The 25,684-nt window shown below is 45.9% G+C and overlaps 2 protein-coding genes across 11 annotated transcripts in view; both read left to right on the forward strand.

Annotated features, from left to right (window-relative positions):
- Znf532 (zinc finger protein 532) overlaps positions 1-9,377 on the forward strand; it is a 112,210-nt gene extending 102,833 nt beyond the window's left edge. For all 10 annotated transcript variants that reach the window (XM_036204301.1, XM_036204297.1, XM_036204299.1 and 7 more), the window contains 3 exons: positions 2,988-3,100; positions 5,465-5,615; positions 6,910-9,377. In XM_036204301.1, the coding sequence (XP_036060194.1) occupies positions 2,988-3,100; positions 5,465-5,615; positions 6,910-7,404 (759 nt within the window). In that variant the 3' untranslated portion in view covers positions 7,405-9,377. The remainder of the gene's footprint in view (positions 1-2,987; positions 3,101-5,464; positions 5,616-6,909) is intronic.
- A 9,075-nt stretch (positions 9,378-18,452) lies between these two features.
- Positions 18,453-25,684, forward strand: part of LOC118594446 (O-acyltransferase like protein) — a 50,185-nt gene continuing 42,953 nt past the window's right edge. Inside the window, exon 1 of the mRNA XM_036204302.1 lies at positions 18,453-18,600. Within this exon, the coding sequence (XP_036060195.1) occupies positions 18,453-18,600 (148 nt within the window). The remainder of the gene's footprint in view (positions 18,601-25,684) is intronic.

A 25,684-nucleotide genomic window follows, 5' to 3' on the forward strand; every position in this document is an offset into this window, starting at 1 on the left:
AGGGCTTTGTTGAACTCCACCAACTGAGCTCCACCCCCAGGCCCGTCTGCCATTTTGAAGTACCGTTCAGTTTTCTTTGGTTTCCTAACCTCGCAGGTTTCTGGCTCTGTGTAAATGGACTCATCAGGGCTGCTTCTCACTCACTGTCCCCGGAGGGTGTCCCCACTGGCTTCTCTTTAAGAGTTTGCTTTGGTGTTGATATATTGGGATGTTAATATATCAGTGTGATGAGGGAAAACACATTAACCCATCGCTGAAGAAAGAGTCCAGTCCCCTCTCCCTGTGCCTTCTTGCTGTGCCATGCTGGCATGTGTGCTCCTGTTCTGAGTCTGTTACTTGACAGAGCTGTCTTTTAGAAAGCAGTCTGTGTCTTAGCTCCCAGTTCATCTGATAAGTACAAGATTAATAGGGCAGTCAGGCCTTTGGCTTTTTAAATACTAGTCTGAATCAACTATTCGTTGATGATTCTGTGCTTAAAGCTTTATTTTGAAGTGGACATTTTTTCTTATTCTTTGACTATATAAGTAGAGTAGAAATTATTAATGGTTTGCTCTGTGTGATCAGATATCACTGTGGTCCATGCCTGTAACCCCAGAACTCAGGAGAATGAGGCAGGGGAAATGTGCATCTGAGGTCAGCCTGGATTACATAGCAAGAGCTGGTCTCAAAAGAAAATAGGAATTATGGGGGAAAGGCCTTGGGAGACAAAACCCTATGACCAAGGCAACTCATAGAAGAAAGTGTTTAATTGGACTTTTGGTTTAGAATTGGGCTTGGGGTTGGACTCCATGATGGCAGGAAACAGGAAGAGCTGAGAGCTCACATCCGGATCCATAACTAGGAGGCAGAGACATGCTGGGAATGGCACCTGACACCCTGAAGCTCACCCCAGTGATAGCCTTCCAGCCCTCGCCAGACAGCTCCACCAATTGGGGACCAAGTATTCAAACAAGCATTCCAGATGGCCCATGGGGGCCATTCCCACTCAGACCACCACAGGAGAGGCAGCGGTTTTTCTCAGAGGCCACGAGTGCATGGTTATTTCTTTATTTTCTCCCCATAAAATATTGGTACTTTTATTGTTAATCTGGTGATGAGAATTCTTTGCCTGGGTCCAAGACTCTTCTGAACACTTGCCAGCCCTTTTTGCTTTATTGAAAAAGCTGGGCATGGTAGTGAACATTTTTAACCCTAGCATCTGGGAGGCTGAAGCAGGAGGATAACTATGAGTTCAGGGCCAGCCTGAGCTACGGAGCTTATCTCATAAATAAACAAGCCTGTTTCCCCAGTCTTTTTAATGTAACTGTTCTAATGTGACAGAGAATGAAGGAGAATTTTGTGCGTTCTCTTTAGTTGTTCTGTGTGTAGTCTCTCTTAGGTGCAGTGTTTCCACAGCACCCCGCAAGGAAGACATGCTTGTGACCTTAGTTCACAGTTAGGGGAGTGGCTGTTGTTAGCTCAGTGTCTGCTTGGGGCCACCCAGTGAATCACCGAGACGGGACCAGTTAAGTGGGTTTGCTTGTCAGTTCACGTACATCCGATGATTAAGTTTAAACAGGTATTTTTTTCTTCATCATTTGTACTGCTGAAAACAACATCTCTCACTTGAGAACTGATTCTACACAGCCTGACTTAATGAAGGCTGAGCCAAATTGGTTCCGTTCTGGAGAATGACAGCCCTTGTGGTATGGCAGTGTTTGCTTTTGGACCACTTGATTCTTCTCATGCCCGAGACTGACTTTTCAGCTCAGCTTCCAGGGTCCTGCACAGAGGGACATCTAACTAACACAACCGTGTCCCTGGTCAAAGTGGGAAACTTTTGTGCATGTATGTGCGTGCGTGCGTGCGTGCGTGCGTGCGTGCGTGCGTGCGTGTGTGTGTGTGTGTGTGTGTGTGTGTTTAGTACTTGGAATTGAAGTGGGGCCTCATATTAGACAAGCATTCTACCTCTAAATTCTATATCCCCAGCCTGGCAACTTCTATGAAAAGAGTTATTTTTACCAGTAGTTTTAAAGTATCTTTATCAAGTATAATAGCTCATATGTAAACATGCTCTCATATACATTAAGGGGCAGCCCACTGAAAGTACCCTTCAAGGTTCTGTGTTCCCAAGATGACCACATATGCCACGCAAGGGTCTTGTGGTTACTTAACCATTGAAGAGCAAAGGTTTTAAATGTTTAAAATGAGTCAGTGATTTAGTATGGCTCATTGAAAAAGACAAAATTTCCCATTTACTTGATAGTTATTGAAGTAGTTGAGGTTTCACATATTGTCTACTTTTAAAAACAATTTTCATGAAAGTAATATTTCTATAATGAATACCTGGATATTTGAGTTAGATAAAAATTGTAAGTATTTAGAGAGTGAACAATTCTACCCTCCTAAAGTAAGCTGTTTCCTGGATGACCCAGTACTGCACTGTAATTGCTTTTTTTTGGGGGGAGGGAGGTTTCGAGACAGGGTTTCTCTGTGTAGCTTTGTGCCTTTCCTGGAACTCACTTGGTAGACCAGGCTGGCCTTGAACTCACAGAGATCCGCCTGGCTCTGCCTCCTGAGTGCTGGGATTACAGGTGTGCGCCACTACTGCCCGGCTGCTTTTTTTTTTTTTTTTTTTAATGTGTATGAGTGTTTTGCCTGACGGTATGTCTGTGTACCACATGTATGCAGTGCCCAGAGAGGCCAGAAGAGGGTGGGCATCAAATCCCCTGGTACTGCAGTTAAAGACAGCTGCGAGCTGCCCCATGGGTGCTGGGAATCGAACCCTGGTCCTCTTAACCACCCAGTGGTTCTTAACCACTGAGCCGTCTCGACAGCTCTGCAATTAGATGTTTTCAAAGAACTGTATAGCTTTGTTGGTTTCTCACTGTTTTCGGGCTGCCGGAGCTGAGCGGCAGAAGAGTCACTGAACATGCGTGTGTCCCGGCCAGCTGAAGCACAGCAGGTGACTGCTGCCATCTTAAGGGCCTTTCTTCTCTCCTGCACAGCAAATGAAGAAACACCCTTGCCGCCAGTGTGACAAGTCCTTCAGCTCCTCCCACAGCCTGTGCCGCCACAACCGCATCAAGCACAAAGGCATCAGGAAAGTCTATGCCTGCTCGTAAGTCTCACACCTGCGGGGGCACCCAGAGAAGGGACCATCGTAGTCACAGAGCTGCTCGGGCCTTGCCATTTGCTTCGATTCCTCCTCGGCTCTGCCGTCTTACCTGTATCCCACTTCAGGGTGCATGCTTGTTTCCATGGTCACTTGTGAAGTGCGCAGCATTTCTTCACACACACTTACACTGTATCCCGTTACTAAATGAGGATGAGACTCCTCGTAGACAGTGACTGGACCATGGTGCCATGTGGATTTGGGCTTGATTCACTCAGGTGCAGTGGAAGGCTAAGAAGGGGACCCATCTCTGCACTTGGCTCTAGCGCAGGCCGTGAGCCCTCTGGCCCCGTGTAAACCCGCCCACCAGGAGTCAGTCCTAAATTGCCTTTTGTATAAGATGACCCAGCTGTAGTTATTGCTAGTGGGGAATCTGTGCCACCCACTCAACCCACATGTGCAAAGTGAGTGCATAGGGCAAAACTGAGACCGGAGAGGAACTGGAGGGATGGCTCAGCACTTAGGAGAGCTGGTTGTTCCTGGTACCTACACGGTGGCTTACAACCATTATGACCCAGACCCTCTTCTGAATTCCTCAGTCACCGAGCGCACATGTGGTGTACGTACATACGTGCAGGCAACACACTCACACATAAAAAAGAAAATGAGCAAATCTAATAGAGAGAGAGAGAGAGAACAGAGCTAGTGTGGAACACAGTTGATTGTGGTCAGAGTCAGGCCCTGTGGCCTCATGGTGAGGACACACATGATGTTAGCCATCAGATTAATGGGAATTTTCTGTGCCTTGGGTATTTAGGGAACATTTTCTAAGTAGGAAATGTGTGTTGACACTAAGAACATCAGGTACATGGTGTCCCGGGTTGAGAAGATGGAGGAAAAGCAGCTGCCTGGCAAGGGCCTTCCATGTTTCCTTTTCTGTTTGTTTGCTCTTTTTCTTTTCATCCCCCCTTTTGCTGAAAGGCAGTAAAATGGAGAGATTTTTTTTCTCCCCCTGATAATTTACTAACAGCCACAAATGTCATGAGGGGACCAGTGAGATGCCTCAGGGTGTGCAAGCACTCCATAAGCTGACGACGCAAGTTCAAATCCCCGGGACGCTCTTAAGGGTAGAAGGGGAGAACTGACTCCACAGAGTTGTCCCTGGCCCTACACACGTGCCATGGCATGCACAGGTACCACACACGCGCACGTGCACACACATGCTCTCACGTGCACACACACTCAAAGGAAAAGCCCTTCATGCTTGAGAACATTTGCTGTCAGGCTGGCTCTCGCTGCCGCCCCACAGAGTCTCTCTTAAGATGGAGTCACCAGCATCTGGGGACTGTCATTAAGATATCTCCAGATGCCTTTTCAGGGTAGCAAATGTGGTTCTAAAGACAGGAGAGAAGATGCTATTGCCCTTCACAATGCAGTAGGTTTTATGTTTGTTTGTTTTTTGGGTGGCTGCATTTAGCCCAGGTTGGCTCAAATGCATAATAATACTGTTGTGTCTGCCTTCCTGCTTTTAGAAGTATAGCGTGGACCAGCACGTTGGGTTGTTTTTGTGCTGCTCTTGAGGTCTGACATAGCATCCATAATTACTATGGTCATTAACTTCTTTAAACTTGTTTTTGGACTCTTTTCTTAGGAAATGGTAAATTAAAACCTTTCCAGGAGATCTTTTTTTTTTTTTTTTCAGAAGATCATTTGTGTACTAAATTTAAGTAATTTACCTCTAATGGATAGCCTGCTTTCCGAATTTTAATTTCCCAGATGAATAAGCATTTCCAGGTACAAACACAAGCTGCATTTGTACTCTGAGGAGTCTAGGCTAACATTCTGTCTTGAAATGCAGAGGGGCCAGGGGTCCTGAAGCACCACCTGCAGCCTGAGGCTTCTCTTACGTAAATTCTGAGGGCTGCTCTGAGTCACTGGAAAGAAAACTCAGAAAATTTAGTATTCTTCAGTTTTTTGTTTGTTTGTTTGTTTTTTAAGACTAAGGCCATCTAGAATTACAAATTAAATACTGCTTTAGCCAAATCTAGCAAAACAAATACCTGCCTGAACTAAAGTAGGCTGTTCCCGTGAGGACCCCCGTAACTCCCCCCCCCAACTCCAGCTCCAGGCTGTACCCGTACACCTATGGCCTGCACACGTACACGGAAATATTGTTTCTAATCAACAGCTTTTACAGAAGTCCAGGGCTAGGCCCTTTTCACAGTAGGGAGTGGGAGTCACAGGGTATTTGATTTGGAGGCCCCAGTGGCAGTCTGTCTGTCCGGGCCTCCTGCACATGCTGCTAGCCAGGCCCTCTGCAGTGAGCACCACTTGGCGGCCATAGCTCCCGTCTCAATCTTGTGCACACAGACACTGCCCAGACTCCCGGCGGACGTTCACCAAGCGGCTGATGCTGGAGAAGCACATACAGCTGATGCACGGGATCAAGGACCCTGACGTGAAAGAGCTGACCGACGACACCAACGAGGAAGACGCCGAGATCAAGGAAGACGACGCCAAGGTCAGGCATGGCAGCGCTGTTCTTTCGCTGTCACCTGTGCTGACGCGTGTTCCCGTAGTCATAGCTTAAGGTCAGCCTGTCGGGACTACAGCTCCCAACTGCTCCTGAGAAGTAACCTTTTCTAAGTTTCTTCTGTATCCTTCCAGAAACAACACACAGGATCTCCTCATAGAACTCACAAAATTTATACGTTGACTTAGGGAAGTTATCTCTTCTTCAAAGAAATGGTATTAAGCAGATGTTTTTCACTGGCCATGTCAGCCGTGGCACGTGTTCAAGGTGACTCTGATTCTCTTTGGAATAGTAAAAGATCAAATCCCACTACCACGCCTTCTTCTCTGTGTGGGTGGTGAACCTCGGAGCCCATGCACAGGCATTGAATGTTCTGCTTGCTGTTGGAGTTAGGGAAAGCACCACATAGCAGTCACTGCTGGCTTTGCTGTCGTGATAAGTCTAGAATGTACGTGGGCTAAAGCAGTTTCTCAAGACATGCATTAATCATCGAGCATGCCCCTCATCCAGACAGTTAGGTAGGTGTGGCATTAGCGCGGGTCTTCCCCACAGGAAGTTAAGTGTGTGTAGACGTAGCTGCAGGTGTAGGCCATCAGAGTGATGCCCTAGTACAGAGGAAGTGGAGGCATTTGGGATTTAGACAGCCAGGGGGAAGGAAAAAGGCAACTCCAGAGGGGACATAGTGTGACAAGGAGGACCAGAAGGACAGTTGCCAGGGGTAGCAGCTGGCGCTGGGTCCATGGAGTCTTGTAGTCATCCCCTCTGGTCATAATGAAAGCATGTGCCCAAGTTTTCTCCCGTGAGGTGCTTGCTCCCTCTGCCTCTCTTGGCCCAAGTCGTTTCTACTTCCTGTCTCAGTCCACCTTATTGTCCTGTAAGCACACAGGCCTTGCTCCCACCTGGGGCTTTAGCACTCAGCTTCTGGTGTCCACCAGACCCCTGTCCACATATCACCCGTCACCATGGCCCTCCATGACCCTCCCAGCATTTCTCACATGAACCCATTCCATGCCTTAGCTTTGTGGCCTGGGGTGCTGCTCCCCTGTGGCCTGTGACCACGAGCTCCTCAGTCACTGCTGTGCACAGTGGCTCCTGGAAGCACAGACGTGCTTTCTTCCGGGTGGGGTGGGGAAGCTGCAGTGTGGATTCACACTGTTAAGGCCCCAGCTCCCCTGCGTCCAGTGCCTGCTCTCCTAGCAGCCTCAGCATTGCTGCCAGGCACAGAGCCCACCACCTTCAGCTGTATCATTTTTTTTTTCTGTCTTCGTTCCCCCTAACAAAGGTTCCCAGTCCCAAGCGGAAGTTGGAAGAACCGGTTTTAGAGTTCAGGCCTCCCAGGGGAGCCATCACTCAGCCACTGAAAAAGCTGAAGATCAACGTCTTTAAGGTTCACAAGTGTGCCGTGTGTGGCTTCACCACCGAGAACCTGCTGCAGTTCCACGAACACATCCCTCAGCACAAGTCGGACGGCTCCTCCTACCAGTGCCGTGAGTGCGGCCTCTGCTACACGTCCCACGTCTCCCTGTCCAGGCACCTCTTCATCGTGCACAAGCTGAAGGAGCCTCAGCCCGTGTCCAAGCAGAACGGGGCCGGAGAAGACAGCCTGCAGGAGAACAAGCCTGGCCCCGAGGACGAGGCTGCCGAGGATGCAGCGTCAGACCGGAAGTGCAAAGTGTGCGCCAAGACTTTTGAAACGGAAGCTGCCTTAAACACGCACATGCGGACACATGGCATGGCCTTCATCAAATCCAAAAGAATGAGTTCAGCCGAGAAATAGCCGCAGATCCTCCACAGGAAAAGCCCTATCCACATAGGAATTGAAAACAAGACTCTTTTGTTACCAAAAGTTTGCAGTTTAACAGTTACCAGTACTGTCTAGGTTGTCGCAATATATGCTCTGTCCTCTCCCCTCACCTGCTCAGATGTACCCTCCCCGTAAGTATTAAGGCAGTATTTGAGTTTTAAAGAGTTTGTATATATTTAAATAACTTTTTATACTCTTTGTTACATGTTTGTATCAGTATTTGGTGGAAACTGTTTTGAGCTTTTGGGTTTTTTTGTTTTGTTTTTTTTGTGTTAAGATCTTGTTTTCCTTTTTTGTACTGTTTCTTTACAACAGAGTTCTTCGTAACAGGGGCAGTTCCTGAATTCAAACCAACCATTTTGTATGTTACCAATTTGAATGAGTTCAGTACTTACAGGCTAACATGCCTTTTTTAGTGTTTTTAATTTTTAGAACTCACCACATAAATTTTAGGTGATTGTGGGTCTCACAACACTAGCAGCCCTTAAGTGTCTTAGCACACACTCAGCGTGCCTGCTCCTAGCCGCCCGAGGGCTCAGAGGATAACAGCACCCTGGGGAGGTGTGGCCTGAACCCTCCCAGACAGCGTCTAAAGCAGCTTTGCAGATCCCTTCTCCCTCCAAAGTGAGTAGAAGAGGCCAGGACTCTGGTAGGGAATGCAGGAAGAACGAGGAAGAAGGGATCCATAAGGGGAGCCGACAGCTGGCCGTGTTTCTGGGGGAATCAGCAAGGCTGATCCACAGAGCCTGAGGAGACCGGCTAGGAAAGGCCAGCCTACTGTCAAAGTCGGAAGCCGTAGTTAGACCTGTAGCTCTCTAGTCGGGTTTTGTCATGTAACTCACTAACTATTACAGAGACACGTATTCCAAGCATATCAAGTCTTTCTCTGGCTCTTGATAGGAACATAAAGGCACCGTTGACTTAACCCTTTGCTGTCTACACAGTTAGTGTTTCCTGTTCTGGGTGCTACTGCCAAATGTCCTGGTCCTTAGAGTTGGGATGCACAACTTTACCACCGACCTAGCAATGCAGCAGCCTGTACTCTGCAATTGGCCATAGAGAAGCACTGAGCCACCAGGCTTCTAGAGTCACGTCAGTACCCTCTCACGGCCACCGGACTGGAGCACCGGAGAGGTGCTCTCCATCACTTCCCTGTAGTTCTCTGGGAAAGCTATATATTTCGGTTATTGTTTTGTGTTTTCTGTTGCATTTTATATCTTGTATTTATCTTTAGATATGTTTTGTACTTTTTTGTTTTGTTTTCCTAAGCAAAGAAATTCATTTGTGTATATAGATACTTGCATGCTAGACTGTAGTCAACGTTCAGTTCCTCGAAAGGTCTTGCTGCTGTTGGGTGTGCGCACTACATCCGTTGTGACTGTATTCAACCCATTTCACGTGTAAATAAACGAGGAACATATGGCCCTTGAACTTCTTCAAGAGAGTTATTGGTGGGTCTCTGACATCAGGAAGTTTGGGAAGTGACTCTTTACCAGGACAGGCTACAGAATATTGCAGAATTCTTTCCACTCTGAAGAATGGCTTGCTCGTTCTCCTCAGTGGCCAGCTAGCTACTCTGCCAAATTCTGTTGACTCCACGGCACAATCCAAGGGTGTGACGGTATTCCTCAACTTGAAATTTAATTGCTGTTCCTTGTTGCATCTGTATTGCTCCAGCTGTGTTCATGCACTTTCACATGCCCCTGCATTTGAACCTTGCAATAAGCCTGTGTGGTGGCCACGCAGGTCTGTCCAGCCTACAGTTGAGGAAGCTGAGCTCAGGTTCAGCTCTTCGCCTGAGCCCTCACAGCTGGTAAGTGGCTTTGCATATTAGAACCCAAATATTTTGCTCTCAATCTAGTACTTGCTCTCTGTGGTTATGTACATATTGACAAATATTCATTTATTCAACAAATAAAGTTATGTGCGAAATAACAACAGTCAAACTTTCGTTTGGGGCACTGTGGCTTTTTAGAAATTTATTTTTACCTTTGTACTTGTGTGTGTCCATGTGAAGGTCACACACAGGTGCTTGCAGAGGCCAGAGATTTCAGGTCCATGAAGCTGGAGTTACAGGTGGCTGCAGACTGGTAACATAGCACCAAATGCCCAGTCTGCAGGAGCAGTATGAGCTTGGAAGCGCCAAGCCACCTCTCCAGTCCTGCACTACATTATAGATAACCGGAAGTATTTCTGCTTTTTAATAACCAGAATAGTTTGACAAGGTGGAATTGATATCTGTTAAATGTTTCGTTTTGAAGGGTTACAAGACTGACTTTTTAAAACTCCCAGAGGTTCAAAACAGAGAAACCAGAATCCTGGTCATAAACCCAGCACTCCAGTGCTGTGCCCTGCAGGGACATCTAAACCTGGCCAGTCAGTACCTCTGAGAAAGATCCGCGAACTAAAGGATAGGTCTTGGGGAAGTTTCCCAGAATGCAACAGCGATTAGGAGCTGGAGTTTGTGGGAAGAAAATCAGGGAAGAAGTTAAGCAGGACACATCAAGAGGATCCCATTGGTTTAACAGATGTTCCAGAGGGGAATAGAGACCCAGAAAAGTCAGAATGGACTTTTAAACAATTAAATCATGCACATTTGAGTTAACACAGAAGGCTGACAAGAATCCATACGCTGGGATTCAGCCCCACCCATCATTCATGAAGAATGGGTATTTGAGAGAGAGGACACAGCAAGTAAATGACTTGTCCAAGTCTTTGGGTTTTTTCCTTATTTCCAGTGCCCACTATGAATAGACTGAGAGAGGTATGGCTCCCTAATACCTGACCCCATTTTCTCACTGAGACAGGAACTGAAAGGGCAATGTGCAATTAAATGCCCTGGCCTAGAAGTAACAGTAAAAGCAGTTCATCATCTAAGTTATCGACCCAAACCAGCCGTGTGGTCCCCAGAGGCAGGAAGATCTATCTCCCGTGTACTCAGAGGCAGCATGACAGCCAAGACAGGAATCATTGCTGGAGCCTTGGTGCTAGCTCGGCCTAGGACCAGACACAGCTGGGCAGAAGCTTCCATTGGTTGTGAGCCAAATTCCTGAAGTAGGGAGGAGAGGGTTTCCTGCAAAGAGACACAGAACAAAAGGAACTGCATCAGAAAGTTCAAACGTAGGTAATTTGAGGATTTCTCCTGGATAGTAAAGGATGAGTTTGCGTTTCAGAGAGGCTTTTAAGACAGGGTTCTGTCCAGTTGGGCGACTTAGTTTGACCAGTTACAGTAGCAGCGATACCCAAGGAAGATTAGCAGCAGAATGATCCAGAACCCGAAAAGGAAACGCGTAGGCTTGGTCCACGCGGCCACACGCTCAGCAGATTCCTCCGTCATCGCCAAGTGTGAAGACAGCTGTGTACCCCTGCCATGGCTTACCATTTCACCAGCACCTCTGGGCTTGTGTGACCCCCCACCTCAGTATCTGACCAACAGTGAGATTTCTGTTGGACAACTCGGGGCAACTAGTATGAACATAAAACAGATCAATAGACTCACACTGTGAGCACCTAAGAAAGATGCCCACTTGGAAGGGGAAATAAAGAAAATGTGCTGAAGAGCTAGCTTACTATAACTCCTAGAGCTTTTAGCCCAGGAAGATGATCTGCAAATACACAGTGTGCCAGCTGCACGGGGCTTCTCTTGCTGTGATGCGTGCAGAGCAGGCTACAGATGGTAGCGCTGAACCTCAGGTCTTCAGGTAAGACCTTGACTCCCCTTCAAGCGTAGTTTGACCTTGTTTAAGAGCCTCTTTCAACCGACTTCTCCTTGGTACTCCACCCCACCCTGCCATTAGCCTCACACCTAAAGCATGATGGTGTGGTTACATAAACTGCAGATGCACAAACTATGAATGGGGATTCAAAGCCACCACAATGGAAAACCACTAAACCACAGAGGAAGACAGCAAGAGGAAGATTGTGAAATAGAACTCCCAAGCCAGAAAACAACTGACCCACTGTAACCTCAAATTCTTAACTATTACTGCTGCTTTGTCAGAAAACTGATTATATTCTCCAATGAAGCATCATGCTGAGTGGCCTTTTTTTTTTTTTTGAATGTTTATTGAAGGAGGGAGGAGGTCTTAAATACAGGCTTACAGCACAATGGGAGAACCCCAGAGGGCAGAAGTTCGCTTCCTATGTTTTACAATCTTGCATCTAAGCTGTTAACACCCAATATGTAGGACACACAGACAAGGAGCTTTCTTTCCTTAAGCATTCAGGAGGGTGGAATCTCGCAGGGAATTAGCATAGGGAGGATATCAAGGTCAAGGTCAGCAAGCAAGGTAACAGTTACCCAAAACAGGGGCCAGGGACCTACAGGTCCCCCCCTTTTACTTAAAAAATGAGCTTCTGAGTTAGGTTGTGTGGGTCACCTTACCCATCATGGAGACACCTGTCTAGGCCACACAGGCACTCTATCTTAGGTTGGTGAGTGCCCCCCAGGTATTACCCGTCAGAGTGGCTTTTTTAAAAGCTCAACTGTGTGCTGCTTACAGGAGAATCACCTTTATAGGTACACAAAGATTGGAAGTGATGAATATTCATTCAGGAGAAATGAGAGAGGGGTGGGGATACTTAGACAACATAGACAAAGTCAAAAACTAAAGAGACAAAGACATTCTATAATAAAAAAAAATTCATCAGCAGAGTGTACCAGTTGTAAATGTAAATGCACCCCTGACACTGAGCCCCTATGGATATTAATGAAATGGCAAAAGATTTGGAGAGAAAGATACTATATTATAAAAATATCAGGGGACTTTATTGCCTCATGGTCAACAAGGACCATTCCCAGATCAACCAATTAGGAAAACATTGGACTTTAGTTACACTTTGGACCAAATGGACCTAAAAAAAGACATCTACCATACATTCCATCCAGCACCAACAGAACACACATCCTTTTGAATATTCAGGAGACAATCCCCAGGACAGTCATGATATTAGTTACAGAACAAGTCTGAGCAAGTTTGGAAGGACTGAAAACGGTGTCTTTCCTGACCACAATGTATGAAGATGGTATTAGAAGTCTTGAAATGTCCAGTTAGAAATTAAAAGAGAAATCAAGAAATTGGACACATGAAAATAAAAGCAAAACCTGTGGGACACAGTAAGTGCAATTGTAAGAGGGAAATGTAGATCAATACATCCATCTCTACTGTTACGAAGAACTTCTGGACTAGCCAGTAATTCCATAGTTATCATCACCCCCATTAACGCTCATTCTCAACACACGGGCCTTGGTCCATGTGGCTTGGACATGAGGCTGATTTGAAACATGGTTACTGTCAGCCTTCCCTGGGTGTTCTCTTTTCACATCCACTTCAGCCCTCTCTGCAGCCCTGGTCTCTGGTGATTGTTTTAGCATGAACTCAAAACATCACACCTGTAAGTCCAGAACTTGGTAGGCCAAGGCAAGAAGAAAGCTATTCGTTTTTAAGCTGATCTAGGCTATGTCATGATTTCAAAGTCAGCCTGTGCTATACAGAGTGAGACCCTGTCTCAAAACCAAAAACCCCTCAATATATTATGTAATGAAACTTTTGTAACCAGTTCCCCCCACTTTTGTCCTGGGCACCTGCTCACTTCCATTCTCTGTCTTCTTGGAAAGGGAAGATCTGGGGTATTCAACACAGATCTTGTTTTAATAATGTCCCAGCAGAATGCAGCATTCTAGAAAAGCTTTCACTTCAATGATATTTTAAAATCTTATTTTAGCATTAAGATTAGTTGCATCTATATGTATGGGTTTGTGCCCATGGAAACCAGAAGAAGATGTAGGACCCCTGGAGCTAGAGTCATATGGGGTTGGAAGCCATCTGATGTGGGTGCTGAGAACCAAACTCGGGTCCTCTGCAGGAGCAGAATATGTTCTTCTTAACCACAGAGACTTCTCCCCAATCCTGGAAAGGTTTAACTTCAAGAGAATTCAGAAAGGGACATCTACAAAGATGTTCACTGGAACAAGGGATGCTGAGGCACTTAGGGGCTAACCAACTGCAGACCTACCATCAGGAGTGAGAAGACTAGGCAGTTTTGGGTAAACAGCCATGGAATAGAGCCCCGCAGTAGTAGGCATGGCAGGAGCAGACCATGTCCATTGCCAGAACCAAGGCACAGAAGAGGACAGACGCAGTGGTCAAGGCTACCTGTTTTCTTGCCAGCATGTATTGCATCTTTCCAGGTAAGGTAAAGATGGACAGAGCCATCAGCTCACCAGGTTTGTCCTGGAATTACACCCTTCCTTGCCCCAAGTGGATATTTTTACTTGAGGAAATAGAACAGTGCTTCCCAGAAAAACATCCTTTGCCAGCTTCTAAATTCAGTCCATAAGGCTAGCTCTGAGTCACGACACGACACTGTTTATATTACTCGTATATTACACTGTTTAAAGGAGCTGTTTCTGCAGCAAGTTGTTTATCCTGGAGCTTTTCTCAGAGTTGTACAGTGCACTGCCATGTCACATCTCTCTCCAAACACAGGAAAAACCACCACGTTTACAAGACTACGTGGGAAAATACTGTATTTAGAGTCCCCCGTGACAGATAATGCCTCTCTCAGTTCTAGAAACCGTAGGCTTAGTCCAAGCTGTTCTCTGATCTTCATGTCATGTTAGGCGTAATCGTACCATTTATTTCTGAGACTATCGCGTGTGGCAGAGGCAGGGCAGGCACAGGTCTGCTAATGGGAGGGAATGGTGTGAGATTGATAAGAACCCACAAAGCAGATCTGCGTTAGGGAGCCTGCTGTCGTTATGTATGGATCTTGGCAGGAGACAGCTGTAGACTACTGCAATGGAGGCCAGAAGATCACTCGCCTGGCCCTCATTGTGCTCTGACTCTCCTGTAGAAGCAGGGGCATTTGAAATGTATCCATGCCAGTGGCCATGACTGTGGTGGCTGCTCTTGTTTGGTTGGAGAGAAAGAGGTTGGTCACCTCTAAGGGATCTATGAGCTGGAGTTGGAGAGAGGGCTCAATGGTTAAGAGTGTGTGCTTTTGCAGAGGATTTGAGTGTGGCTGACCTGACATCCTCTCCTGGTCCCCATGGGCACCTGCACTTGAATGCACATAGTCACACACAGACACACATATATTTTTAAAGTAAAATTAAATTCATAAAGGGAGTCTTTGGAGCGATCTTGGATGTGTACATTGTGGGACAGGGAAATTTAAACTCTGTTGTCCTCTGAATAAGACATCTACCAAGCGACATACCCATGCTGGCAATTTTAGAAGAGACTCTTCAGGATAACTGGAAGTGAAATTGATCCCTGTCTCCTTCCCCCACATCCTGTCACTTGGAAGGGCCTCATCTCTCACTGCTTCCTCCCACCCCACCCCCCTTCTTTGCACACACATCCCTCACATTCCCATCCCACAGCTGGCTGTTCGTTCTCTCCTCTGCAATGCTCTCCCACAGTTATTCCCAGGAAAGTGTTCCATATCTTTCTGTTTAGCTCAGAAGAGCTCTGCTACAAGAGCTTGGTCTGTTTCCCTGGCTAAAACATGAGCCTGCCAGTGGACGGTTGTGGTGCGCTCCGGAAGGAGGGACAGGAAGATCATGAGGACGAGGGTAGCCTGGGCCATTTAGCAGGATCTTGTTTTGAAGAATGAATGAATGAGTGAATGAGTGGATGAATGAATGAATGAAGCATGCCGGTCAGCCACCCACACACCTGCTCTTCGTGCTGTGTTCTCTTTCTCCACAGTATCACCCCTGCCTGATGGTAGTTGTGTCTTTGCTGACTGTCTGTCACGCTCTGGATGAGTCTTCTCAGCTTTTCCACAGTTCTGCTTGCTTCCTACTGCACAGTCTTCTCATGTCCCCACCTCAGGGCCGTAGGGACCAGCTACACTTGGGGTCCATCACATTGACATGTACTTTTGTCAGCAAAGACGGAGCCTTGTTTTGCCCACCCCACCCCCAGATGATGATGTCCTGTGGCCTTTCATTTGGCATAGCCAGCTTCTCTAGAAGGAAATGACCTTGGCGTTCAGAACATCAGCTGATGGCTGCCACCTCAGGAAATGATGAAGGCCTGCTGGCAGGAAAGGAAGGCAATATTTATTTTCCTGTCCTATTTTTGTGCCCAGTATGGTGTCTTGCATAAATCAGGGGCCTAAAATATCCTTGTGAAATGAATGAGTTCCCTTAAACCTCCACTAGTGATAATTTTAATTTTTTTTTAGGAGTTGGGAGAAACATTAGAAGGACCTTAAGCCATTAATTATCCAAAAGTAAGGTTTCACTTGTTTATTGAGACTGTCTCATGTAGCTAGGCTGGCCTTGAACATCTGATCCACCTTCCTTTATCTCCTCAGGGCTGGGATTCCAGGCGTGTGCCACCATGCCCGGTTTATGTAATGCTGGGGAGTCAGCCAGGACCTCTTGTATGCTAGTCTCCCAACTCACCTGTAGCCTCAGCCCCAGCCATTCTGATTTTTGATGAATGTATACCAGCAACTAATTTATGAATAAATCCAAGGTTCAGAGACATTTCTGTTTAATCATTCATAACTATTCAAGTTAGCTAGCCTCTTTTGTTTGTTTGCTGTTGTTTCCAATTCCCTCTTCACATGTTGGCATGGGGCACTTGGTACTGAGTCCAGGACATCGTTCTGGTGTAAAAGGTAAACAATCTATCATGACCCCAGCCTTCTGTACACTTTAAATAAAACAAAACCAAAACTAGGGAGGTGGTTAGCAAAAATTAAACCAGTTGGCATGGAAAACTAACTGTAATATGATGCTCGTGATGGGAGAGTTTAAAAGTTCATGTGTCCTGAACTCTGTCTTCATTCTACAAACACTTATGGGAGGCTGGTGATTACATGATGTTTACAGACAGCAAAGCTGAGCTAGCTCCTGATAGGCCTGCATCGCGAGCTCGTGATCCCAGTTACTTGGGAGAATGAGGACGGTGGATGGCAATTCGAGGACTGCTTAGGCTACAGAGTGGGTTCAAAACCAGTCAAGGCAACTTGGTAAGCCCATGTCTCAATATACAAAGCAAAAAGAGGGCCCACCAGTAGAGTGCTTGCCCAACATGTATAAAACCCTAGGTTCAATCCCCAGAACCATGCCCTCCCCCACACAAATTGAGCTAGCATCAGACAGAGCTAGAAAGTAAACCTTGTCACTCGGACTAAAGAGCATGCAAAGCCAGTGGGTGGTACAGGAAGTGGCCATTCTGGTGTGAGGGAGCCCAGAAGGGTTTCCTAGAGGAGCCAAGAGTGACTTAAAGAATAAGTAGAAAATGGGCTGCGAGATAGCTCAGAGGGTGACATGTTTATCACAGAAGTCTGACAACCTGAGTCTGAGTCCTGGAACCCACATAACGGTGAGAGGAAAAGACAGACTCCACCAAAGTTGCCTGGTGCCCTCCACATGTGTGCACATTGTGAATACACACACACACACACACACACACACACACACACACACACAAAAAAAAAAAAAAAAAAAAACTTTAATTTTTTTTGTTTTTAATTTTTCAGACAGGGTCTCACTATGTAGCCAGGCTGGCCTTGAACTCACAGACCCACCTGCCTCTGCCTCCCCAGTGCTAGTGTTATGAACATGCAGACTTAAACACTATACTTAAAAAAAAAATTGTTTCATGTGCATTGGTGTTTTGCCTGCATGTGTGTCTGTGTGAGGGTGTCAGATCCCCTGGAAATGGAGTTACAGATAGCTGTGAGCTGCCATGTGGGTTTTGAGAATTGAACCTGGGCTCTCTTGAAGAGCAGCCAGTGCTCCCAACTGCTGAGCCATCTCTCCACCCACCTCCCTTTTTAAATTTTTATTTAATTTAATATTTATTTATTTATTTATTTATTTATTTATTTATTTGTTTGTTTGTTTGTTTTTTTGAGACAGGGTTTCTCTGTGAAGCTTTGTACCTTTCCTGGAACTCACTTGGTAGCCCAGGCTGGCCTCGAACTCACAGAGATCTGCCTGGCTCTGCCTCCCGAGTGCTGGGATTAAAGGCATGTGCCACTACTGCCCGGCTTCTTTTTTTTTTTTAAAGAATAAGTAGGAATGAATGAACACAGATTCTGAGGAGGTTGGTGGGAAGGATTCCCTGATAGGGTGGCCCAAGAGAATGCAGGAATCCAAAGAACAGGGGAGACAGTGTGTGCGTGTATGTGTACACTAACCTTTTGAGGCCAGCCGAACAGCCTGGGATGCTACAGGATGTTCTAAACATGTAGCAGGATGTGCAGCTGAGTCTTGACTACCCACACATGTACTCAGGCAGTGTAAACAGGTGTGCAGATATGTCACTCTTCACGTGGAGATGCAGCAGCTACTGTTTAAAGACAGCCTTTCTTGAGTGAGAATATTTACCTTGTGACCCACACATTTTGTTTTCTTAAAGCCCAATCAACAACCAGCATCACTTCCTTTCCCAGATGTGTGTTCTAAATCTTCATGTGTGGGTGGGTGTGTGCATCTGCCTAGAGCAAGAACTCCTTCCTGTGGGCTCTTGAGTCATGCCCAGGCTGACATTGCTTTCAGAGTCCAGTAAATCCATTAAGAGTTGTATAGCTCTTCCTGATGATCACAGAGCAGCCCTGCTTTGCTTAACATCCAGCCAATCATTTCACAGGTTGGATTTATCATCACTTTGGGTCAAAATCCAAATATTGCTACTTCACGTCATCAACATGTTTTATTTTTAAGCCCAGAGAGATATACCAGACCACCTAGCCAGAGAGAGCTTGAATCTTATTCTTGTGAGCTGGACATGTTAATCTGCATAACTAAAGAAAGCCAGGTGGCCAACGGCACCACATCCACAGCACTGTCTCACTCGACAATAACAAGTTGTATATAAACTGGTTTCCATGGTTTATCTGTCCGCTTTGCAGGTGGCTGAGGAGATGCGGTTTGTCTCTTTGCTTGTTAAGGAGTGAGAGGCGTCACATTTACCCCCAACACATTACAGACAAGGGCTTCATAAATATTAGGCTCTTTGTCCAAGAAAGAGGTCGGTCTGACAGATTGAGAAATGATGGCCTCCACTTTGCTAGCTTGCCTGCACTTTATATTACCTTTTGTTTCTCCTGCAAGAAATATTTCTCTCAAGTGCATGCAAGATACTGATGAATTCCTTTCTGATCTGAATTCACCGAAGCCCAAAGAATACGCTCTGAAAAGTAAGTAGGTTTCCCCGTCCCTCTTGGTAGCCGAGCACAGAACAGTCTGCCATATTTGCTAGAAGCATGCTAGACTAACCCATGACAATTTTTTTTTTTTTTTTTGAGCTGAGGATCGAATCCAGGGCCTTGCACTTGCTAGGCAAGGGCTCTACCACTGAGCTAAATCCCAACCCCCCCATGACAATTTTAAAAGGCACCAAGCAGGAAAGAGTAGACAAACCCTGAGTCAGGGAAAGAGTTGTTACTGCAGAGGGCTGTAAAGTCAGTCTAGAAATGCTATTGTAATGAGAAGATTGTTCCTAAATACTGTGTACTTCACTAATGAAATCAATAGCATTTTACTTTGCATGGCATGCCTGGGTTTATTTCCTTTTGGAGATAGTTGATCTGCTTTGAGTTGTTTTCTTATTTACTGAAACCAGCCCATCTGTGCTATGCTGATAGTAGTAGATTCTAAGGTGTGTGCTAGAAAAAACGCATGGGCTCCTGTGAGCAATGAGACCTCTTTGTGTGTTCCTTGTCTATCCTTCAGATAGTTGCAATTTGGCTTTTGTGTGTTTCTCAAAATTATATGCATACCTTTCTGCCCGACAGAGGCTGAAATCAAGGATACCTTCACTAGGAGTGAGCTTCATTGTTGTTGCTGATGGAAATCATGAACAAGAAAAATGCAAAAACTCTTTTTAAAGCCAGCAAGGCTAACAGAGGCATTTCCATTTCCATTTAGAACACACAGCCTCTTTGTTCTGTATTTAAAACCACCTGTATCATAATAGAAAATAAAAGCAGAGCATTTGGATAATTCAAAATGCCATAACACTTGAAACAACTCCTGTTCTCCACAGGGTCAGATAACCTAGGGTTTGAGGAAATGGTGGCAAAATATAAACCCAGTTAATTCAATAGCTATTTTGAAATGGATTGTGTTTCATAACCAGACTTGGTGATAGTGATAGGGGTGTTGCAACTGCACCAGGCAGCTGGCCAAGAGAATCCAGACGGTGTGACAGCAGGCACAGATTCTGGTATTGAGATGGCAGCAGACAGTCATAAACAGTCACAGCCACATGAACACTGTCCACCTTGCAAGTTTTTCTACCCATGTTCTGTCTGTAGGCACCTGGAAACTGAACATTTACATTTTTCTTTTCATTAAAATCAAAATTTCTCAGGCTAGGGCGATAACTCAGTTCTAAGGTAGTTTACTATGCAGCTAGACCAAAGTTCGATTCCCAGCACCTACACAAGAAAGGTGGGTGTAGGGTCCACAGTTGTGATTCCTAGGCTGGAGGGGCAGAGACAGGTAGATTCTTGAGGTTCAATGGATTGCCAGTCTACCCCATCAGCAAGTCCTAGGCCAGTGAGAGATCTATACCCAAAATCAAGATGGATGACTCTTGAACAACACTAACGTTGACCTTTGGTCTCCATATTTAAGTACACACGTACACCTGCATACACATGAACATACCAACCCTCCCTCCCAATATGAATGGGCAGGTGACTGTCAGTTTACTGCAATGGATAAATTTGTCAGTCTGTAGTTACACAGTTGCTTTGACATCTGTCTGAGATTTTTGGGCACAGAATGTACTGTTCCCCTTGGTTCTCATCAGGATTCTCCTGGTGGACATATGGAAGGAGAAATCAGAGGAGTGGAGAGTGGGTACTTTGACATAAGTAGTAGATACCCTTTAGAAACTTGTATAGGAATTGTTCCTTTTGGTCTCCTCAAATTCCCTTTATGGGAGGGGGGAGCTACTGCTGTCTAGTTTGTGAAGGAGGAAATAGAGTCACAGAGATGCAAAGGGTTTGTGCGAAATATGTTGTGGAATTAGGGTTTGAGCCCTGTGTCATCTGATTCCAAAGCCCTTCCTTCCCCTGTCTCTGTCCACATATATATTCCTAAACACATAAATACAACCTTCTCAGTATGCGTGATGTTACTTATACATGTGTTTGGAGGGCTGACCGTCACCCCACTTCCACAATAATCCCTGAGCTTTAGCTTTGGGAGTTGTGTTGTAGATGTAGCTATTGGGTCTGGGCTCTACAACTTTGCATTTTGATTGTGTGTGTGTGTGTGTGTGTGTGTGTGTGTGTGTGTGTGTTTAATGGTTTCCTTCTATTGCAAAGAGAAGTTCCTTGATGAGGGGTGAAGACTACACTTATCTGTGGGTATAAAGACAAATATTTAGTATGTACTCTGTTGATTTAGTAAAGTGGTGGTTCTAGGTTCTCCTCCAAGATCCATGACCTCACTGGCCCTGAGGAGTTGGCTAGGTTTCCAGTACTAGGTATGATTTTCCTCTTTTTGAGCAGATCTTAAGTCCAATTAGAGAGCTGTTGGTTACTGCAAAGATATACATGCTACTACTACACCTTGAGAGTTATCATGCCATGCTGGTTGATATTGTGGTTCACAACCATCATAGCTGGGTAGGACTCATGGTTATTTGCTTCCATTGGAAGCTTACAGGGTGCCTTCTGATGCCATGAAAGATAGTCCTCCAGGAGGAGGAGGCTTTCAAATTACGAAATCCTTACCTTTGATCATTGCCTAAAATAAGCAACCAGAAAAGAAACAAGAAAAGATCAAGAAAAAATGCAGCCACACACACACACACACACACACACACAAAAGGAATGGGAAGTACATCTATCAATACTGATTCAGCCAGAGAAATGGCATCAAGAGGGAATAAAGTACCTAAATATAAACCAATTAAGGTAATTAAGGCTCTCTGCTGCTCAAATGCATGCAGTGCAAATGTTAAGGAAGGCATGAGAAGGACAGCATCCACCTGTAGTCTAGGGTGGCATGGCGGTGGTGGTGAGGGTGGGGCACAGCTGGAGCCACACTAGATTTCAAATAATTGGTCCTGGTTATTTGTTTCAAGAAGATACCTGTGAGCACATGGGTGTTTCTGTTATTCTTTGTGCCTTTTATTGTATAATTATGTGTCAAAACACCTTCTCCAATCCAAAGCACAAAGATGGTAATGGGCTTGGGCTGCGTGGGGCTGGATAACATGCCTGAGGAGATGGCTTGGGAAGAAGACCCTTGATATCTGTGTGGAGATGCTTGGCTAGTATTGAAGATAAAAGGTGGTAATTTAGAGAGACCCTGGGTGGGAAGGATGGATTAAAGGGCGTATTCTTTTTCTTTTAGCAGCCTCGCACACATAGGCAAGTGCTCTACCCCTGGGCTACACACCCAGCTACTCTCATCTGTGATTGGGGAGCTATTGGCTTGGGCTGTGGCAGTCCCTGCTGTGCGGCCACACCTGGCTTCTCCTTCCACAGTCGAGTCCATCACTTGGGGAGGCCGAGTCAACAGGTTAGAAAGGGACTGAGCAGTTCCTGTAGCTCGGGACTTGTTCACTGTTCAAAACTGAACAAACAAACAAAAAATGTGAAATGTTCTTTGGTGATCAATCTGTTACTGGATTCAGTACAAGTTGCTCACGTCACAAGCAAACGAATGCAGCTTTGTCATACATTCCTTTTCAACTTCGTATTACTTATTAATGCAAATGAAATAACCACCAATATTCATGCTGGGATTGCACTTGTTGGTGAGCAGAAACCATATGGTGTGACTACAAGAGATAACAAGAAACTCATTTAAGTAGTCTGTGAGAACTAGTTGTCTACATTCAGGATTTATACTAAGGGGTATTATAGATTTCATTTTTGCTTGTAACGTGTGGTGTTATAGATTGAATTGTGTTTCTTCACATTCATATATTGAAGTCCTGCCCAAAACATAACAATGTGTCATTGCACGTGGAGATGGGTGTGTGTGGGGGTGTGGGGGGGGTGTCTTTATGGAGATAATTAATCTAAAAGGAGATAAACAGAGCCCTAGTCCAAAGCCAGGTTAGGACACAGGCATGCTTGGAAGAAAGACTGTGTGGTGTATATCTGTGCCCATTTGAACTAAGGAGAATAGCCTCAGAAGAAACCAGCTCTGCCCACATTGCCACCCCTGATGTACCAATTTGCAGAACTCTGAGGAAAAGTATGCCTGCTGGTGAAGGTGCTGTGTGGCAACTGCTGGTAAAGGTATCATGTGGCATTTGTTATGGCAGCCCTTGCAAACTCAGCATGTGCCACATGTCCTTTGTATCAGTATAAATGATAATATGCCTTCTTGAAAGATGTAGGTGGAATTGTGTCTTCACACAAATATGTTTATAGTCCAGGGAGATAGCTTAGTTAGTAAAATGCTTTCCTTGAAGGACCAATGTTTAGTAGTCCATGCTTATAACCCCATTGCTGGGGAGGCCAAGATGGAGATCCCTGGCTGGGGCTCACTGCCCAGCTAGTCCAGTCTATTTGTCAAGTTCCAAGTTAATGAGAGACTTTGTCTCAAACAAGGTGGACAGTGCCCAAGGACTGACAATCAAGGCTGGCCTCTGGCCTTTCCCCACAGCAAATGCATTCATATACCTGTGCACACACGTGAACATGCATGCGCACACACAAATATTCCTGTTTACACCTTGGCTTCTAATGTTTATGTGTGTGACCTTACTTGGAAATAGTAGTGTCTGTGTTGTAAATAGTCAAATCAAGCAATAGTCAAACAGTGAGGTTAGAGCAGGTCCTGATACAGTGATCATTGTCCCTAAAAGAGGGCATCTGGACACAGACGCACACAGGAAAGAACACTACATAATGGCAGGGGTGCCAGCAATCAGCAGCTAGCGGATGCCTGGAATGGATGCCCCAGGGCCTCTGAAATGAGCTGCCCTGTCCTTGCTTCAGACCTCTAGTCTCCAGGAGCAGAGGATGGAGCTCTAAGCTTTACGCTCCTCTGGGTGTGGGGACTGTTAAGACAGCTGTGGAACAGGAAGACATGCTAACACAGACTGTTCCGACCTCCCAAACACACTCTGCAGAATTAAACCATGTGTTTATCACCTGGAGTGGAAGAAACAGAAGCTCTCATATCTCTAGTGAGGGGCCCGGGCCTACAAGACAGTGGTACTGCGTACAGCCATTTCTCAAAGTCCAGGCTTTGCCTATTCCTGATACTGTCCATGGCCGAGGCCTTGAGTGAAAGCTATATATCACGTGCACACCCCCAGACTTCCGACGTGGCCTCCATGTCGTTTCTCCAGACAGAGTTGGGGGTGGGGGTGGGGTTCAGCAGAAGTTCCCAATCGATCTGCAGCGCTTTTCTCGGCTGGCTTCTGATCATCTCTTCCTCACAGCTTTCCCAAACAGCACTTTTCCTCTGAAACGTTTCATAACCCTGCACATCCCCGGGCCCTGCCTGCAGTTTCTCAGCCCGCACTATGACAGGATGCCCAGCTTCCCATTTGGATGTCGTTGTCTCTTTGGCCTCATCATTCATTTTCTCTAGTCACTGTTTTATCTTGTCTGTATGCCTCGTCTCTTTCCTAGACACCCAGCCCCCCAGGGGACCCTTGTCGGGGGAGGCAGTCCATAGTAGACAGTATGAAGGGCAGCACCAATCTGAGCTAGGACTCTGGGAAGAAGCCTGCTGAAGTCTACCACAGGATGGGCATTTTTGTTGTTGTTGTTGTTGTTGTTGTTGTGTGTGTGTGTGTGTGTGTGCGTGTGTGGTGCTGGAGCTTGAAGCTAGGGTCTTCCATCTCCTAGGCAAGAACTCTACCAATGGAGGTATGGCTCAACCAATCAATCTGACTGTTCAGTGTTTGGATAGTGCCTGTTTAGCTACCCAGTGTCTATTGGGAAGGTTTTGTTGTTGTTTTTTTTGTGTGTGTTTGTTTTTGCTCAGGACCAACAGCACAGAAATCAATAAAATCTCTTACTAAAAAGAGGGTGATGTAGTAGATCCCATAGAAAGTTCTAGGTTCTGTGACTATCAAACATCCATGCAGAACTGAAGGTTTGGCTTGGTGGCAGAATGCTTATTCCGCTCATGACAATCTTTGGGTTCGATTCCCAGCCCCGCCCCCAAAACAATGCACAAAATAATAACAAAGCATCCATACTGTGGTGGGATAGTGTGCTCCATCCTGAAAGATACCTGCATTCCAGGTGAGCATGGTGATGCAAGCTGCAATTCCCCACACTTTGGGGGTAGAGGCATGTGTCTGTAATCCCAGGTAGTTAAGGAACAGAGGCAGGAGGGTGAGATCCTTAGGCCATTTAGAGAAACCTTGTCAAAAATACCTCAGTTGTAGGGTGCATCCTCGCTTGTACCAGGCCCTGGGCTTAATCCCAGAACTGTGAGAAAACAAATCCAGAAACTGCATTTTAATAACCACACGTCATCACCACTGCAGGAGAAGGAAGCATCTGCCAGGTAGCACAGCTGATTGAAACATGTTGCTTTTAGTCGTTTGGACATGAAAACTCAGAACAAGTGTGGTGAGGTGCAGCATTGTGCCCTTCGTCCTGATCCGTTCCTCCCTCCCTGTGACACTGCATTTTGATCTAGACCGTGCCTATGTCCTGTGTCACTTAGGTTCTCGATGGCAACTCATTAGGGTAGAGGCCAGAGAAGGACAGTTTGTCCATGTGAGCCCATGATCAGAAAGGAGCGCAGTGCAATTTGAAAACTGGAGCAGCTTAGCTGGGAAAACCATCAAAGCAGTCAGGAGAGGAAGGAAGAACGGAAGCTGACCGGGACTCCAGGACATGCAGACTCTGCCCCAAGGGTTTAAAGCACGATAGTGTTACCTATCCTGTTTCCTTCCTTGCTGCTCTTACAATTCCAGACCCTTCACTTCAGGGTACAGAGCTTGGGAGATTCTGTGATAGGAAATGTAATGTGAAAACCAATCTAGTCTAGTTGTAACGAACACGTTTAGTATTTTGGGATTCAGGGAAAACCTCCAAATAATCTTTTGGAGCTGGATTTGGGCATTTGGACTAACCTTGTCCAAGTTTGATCCAATTGGGCCAACATCCACAAAGTGCTTTCTCTAAGATGTACACTGGCTAACACAGGGCCCAATTTTACCCTCATGGGAGACAGACAGGACACAGTGACATACCTTTCAGTGTGACACACTGAGCAAGAGTCTGGATTGTTTCCTGGGAGAGACAGTTCTCTAGCCCAGACTTGAAGGATGACTCG

This window comes from Onychomys torridus, chromosome 13 (assembly GCF_903995425.1).
Source record: "Onychomys torridus chromosome 13, mOncTor1.1, whole genome shotgun sequence".
NCBI classification, from domain to species: Eukaryota; Metazoa; Chordata; class Mammalia; order Rodentia; family Cricetidae; genus Onychomys; species Onychomys torridus.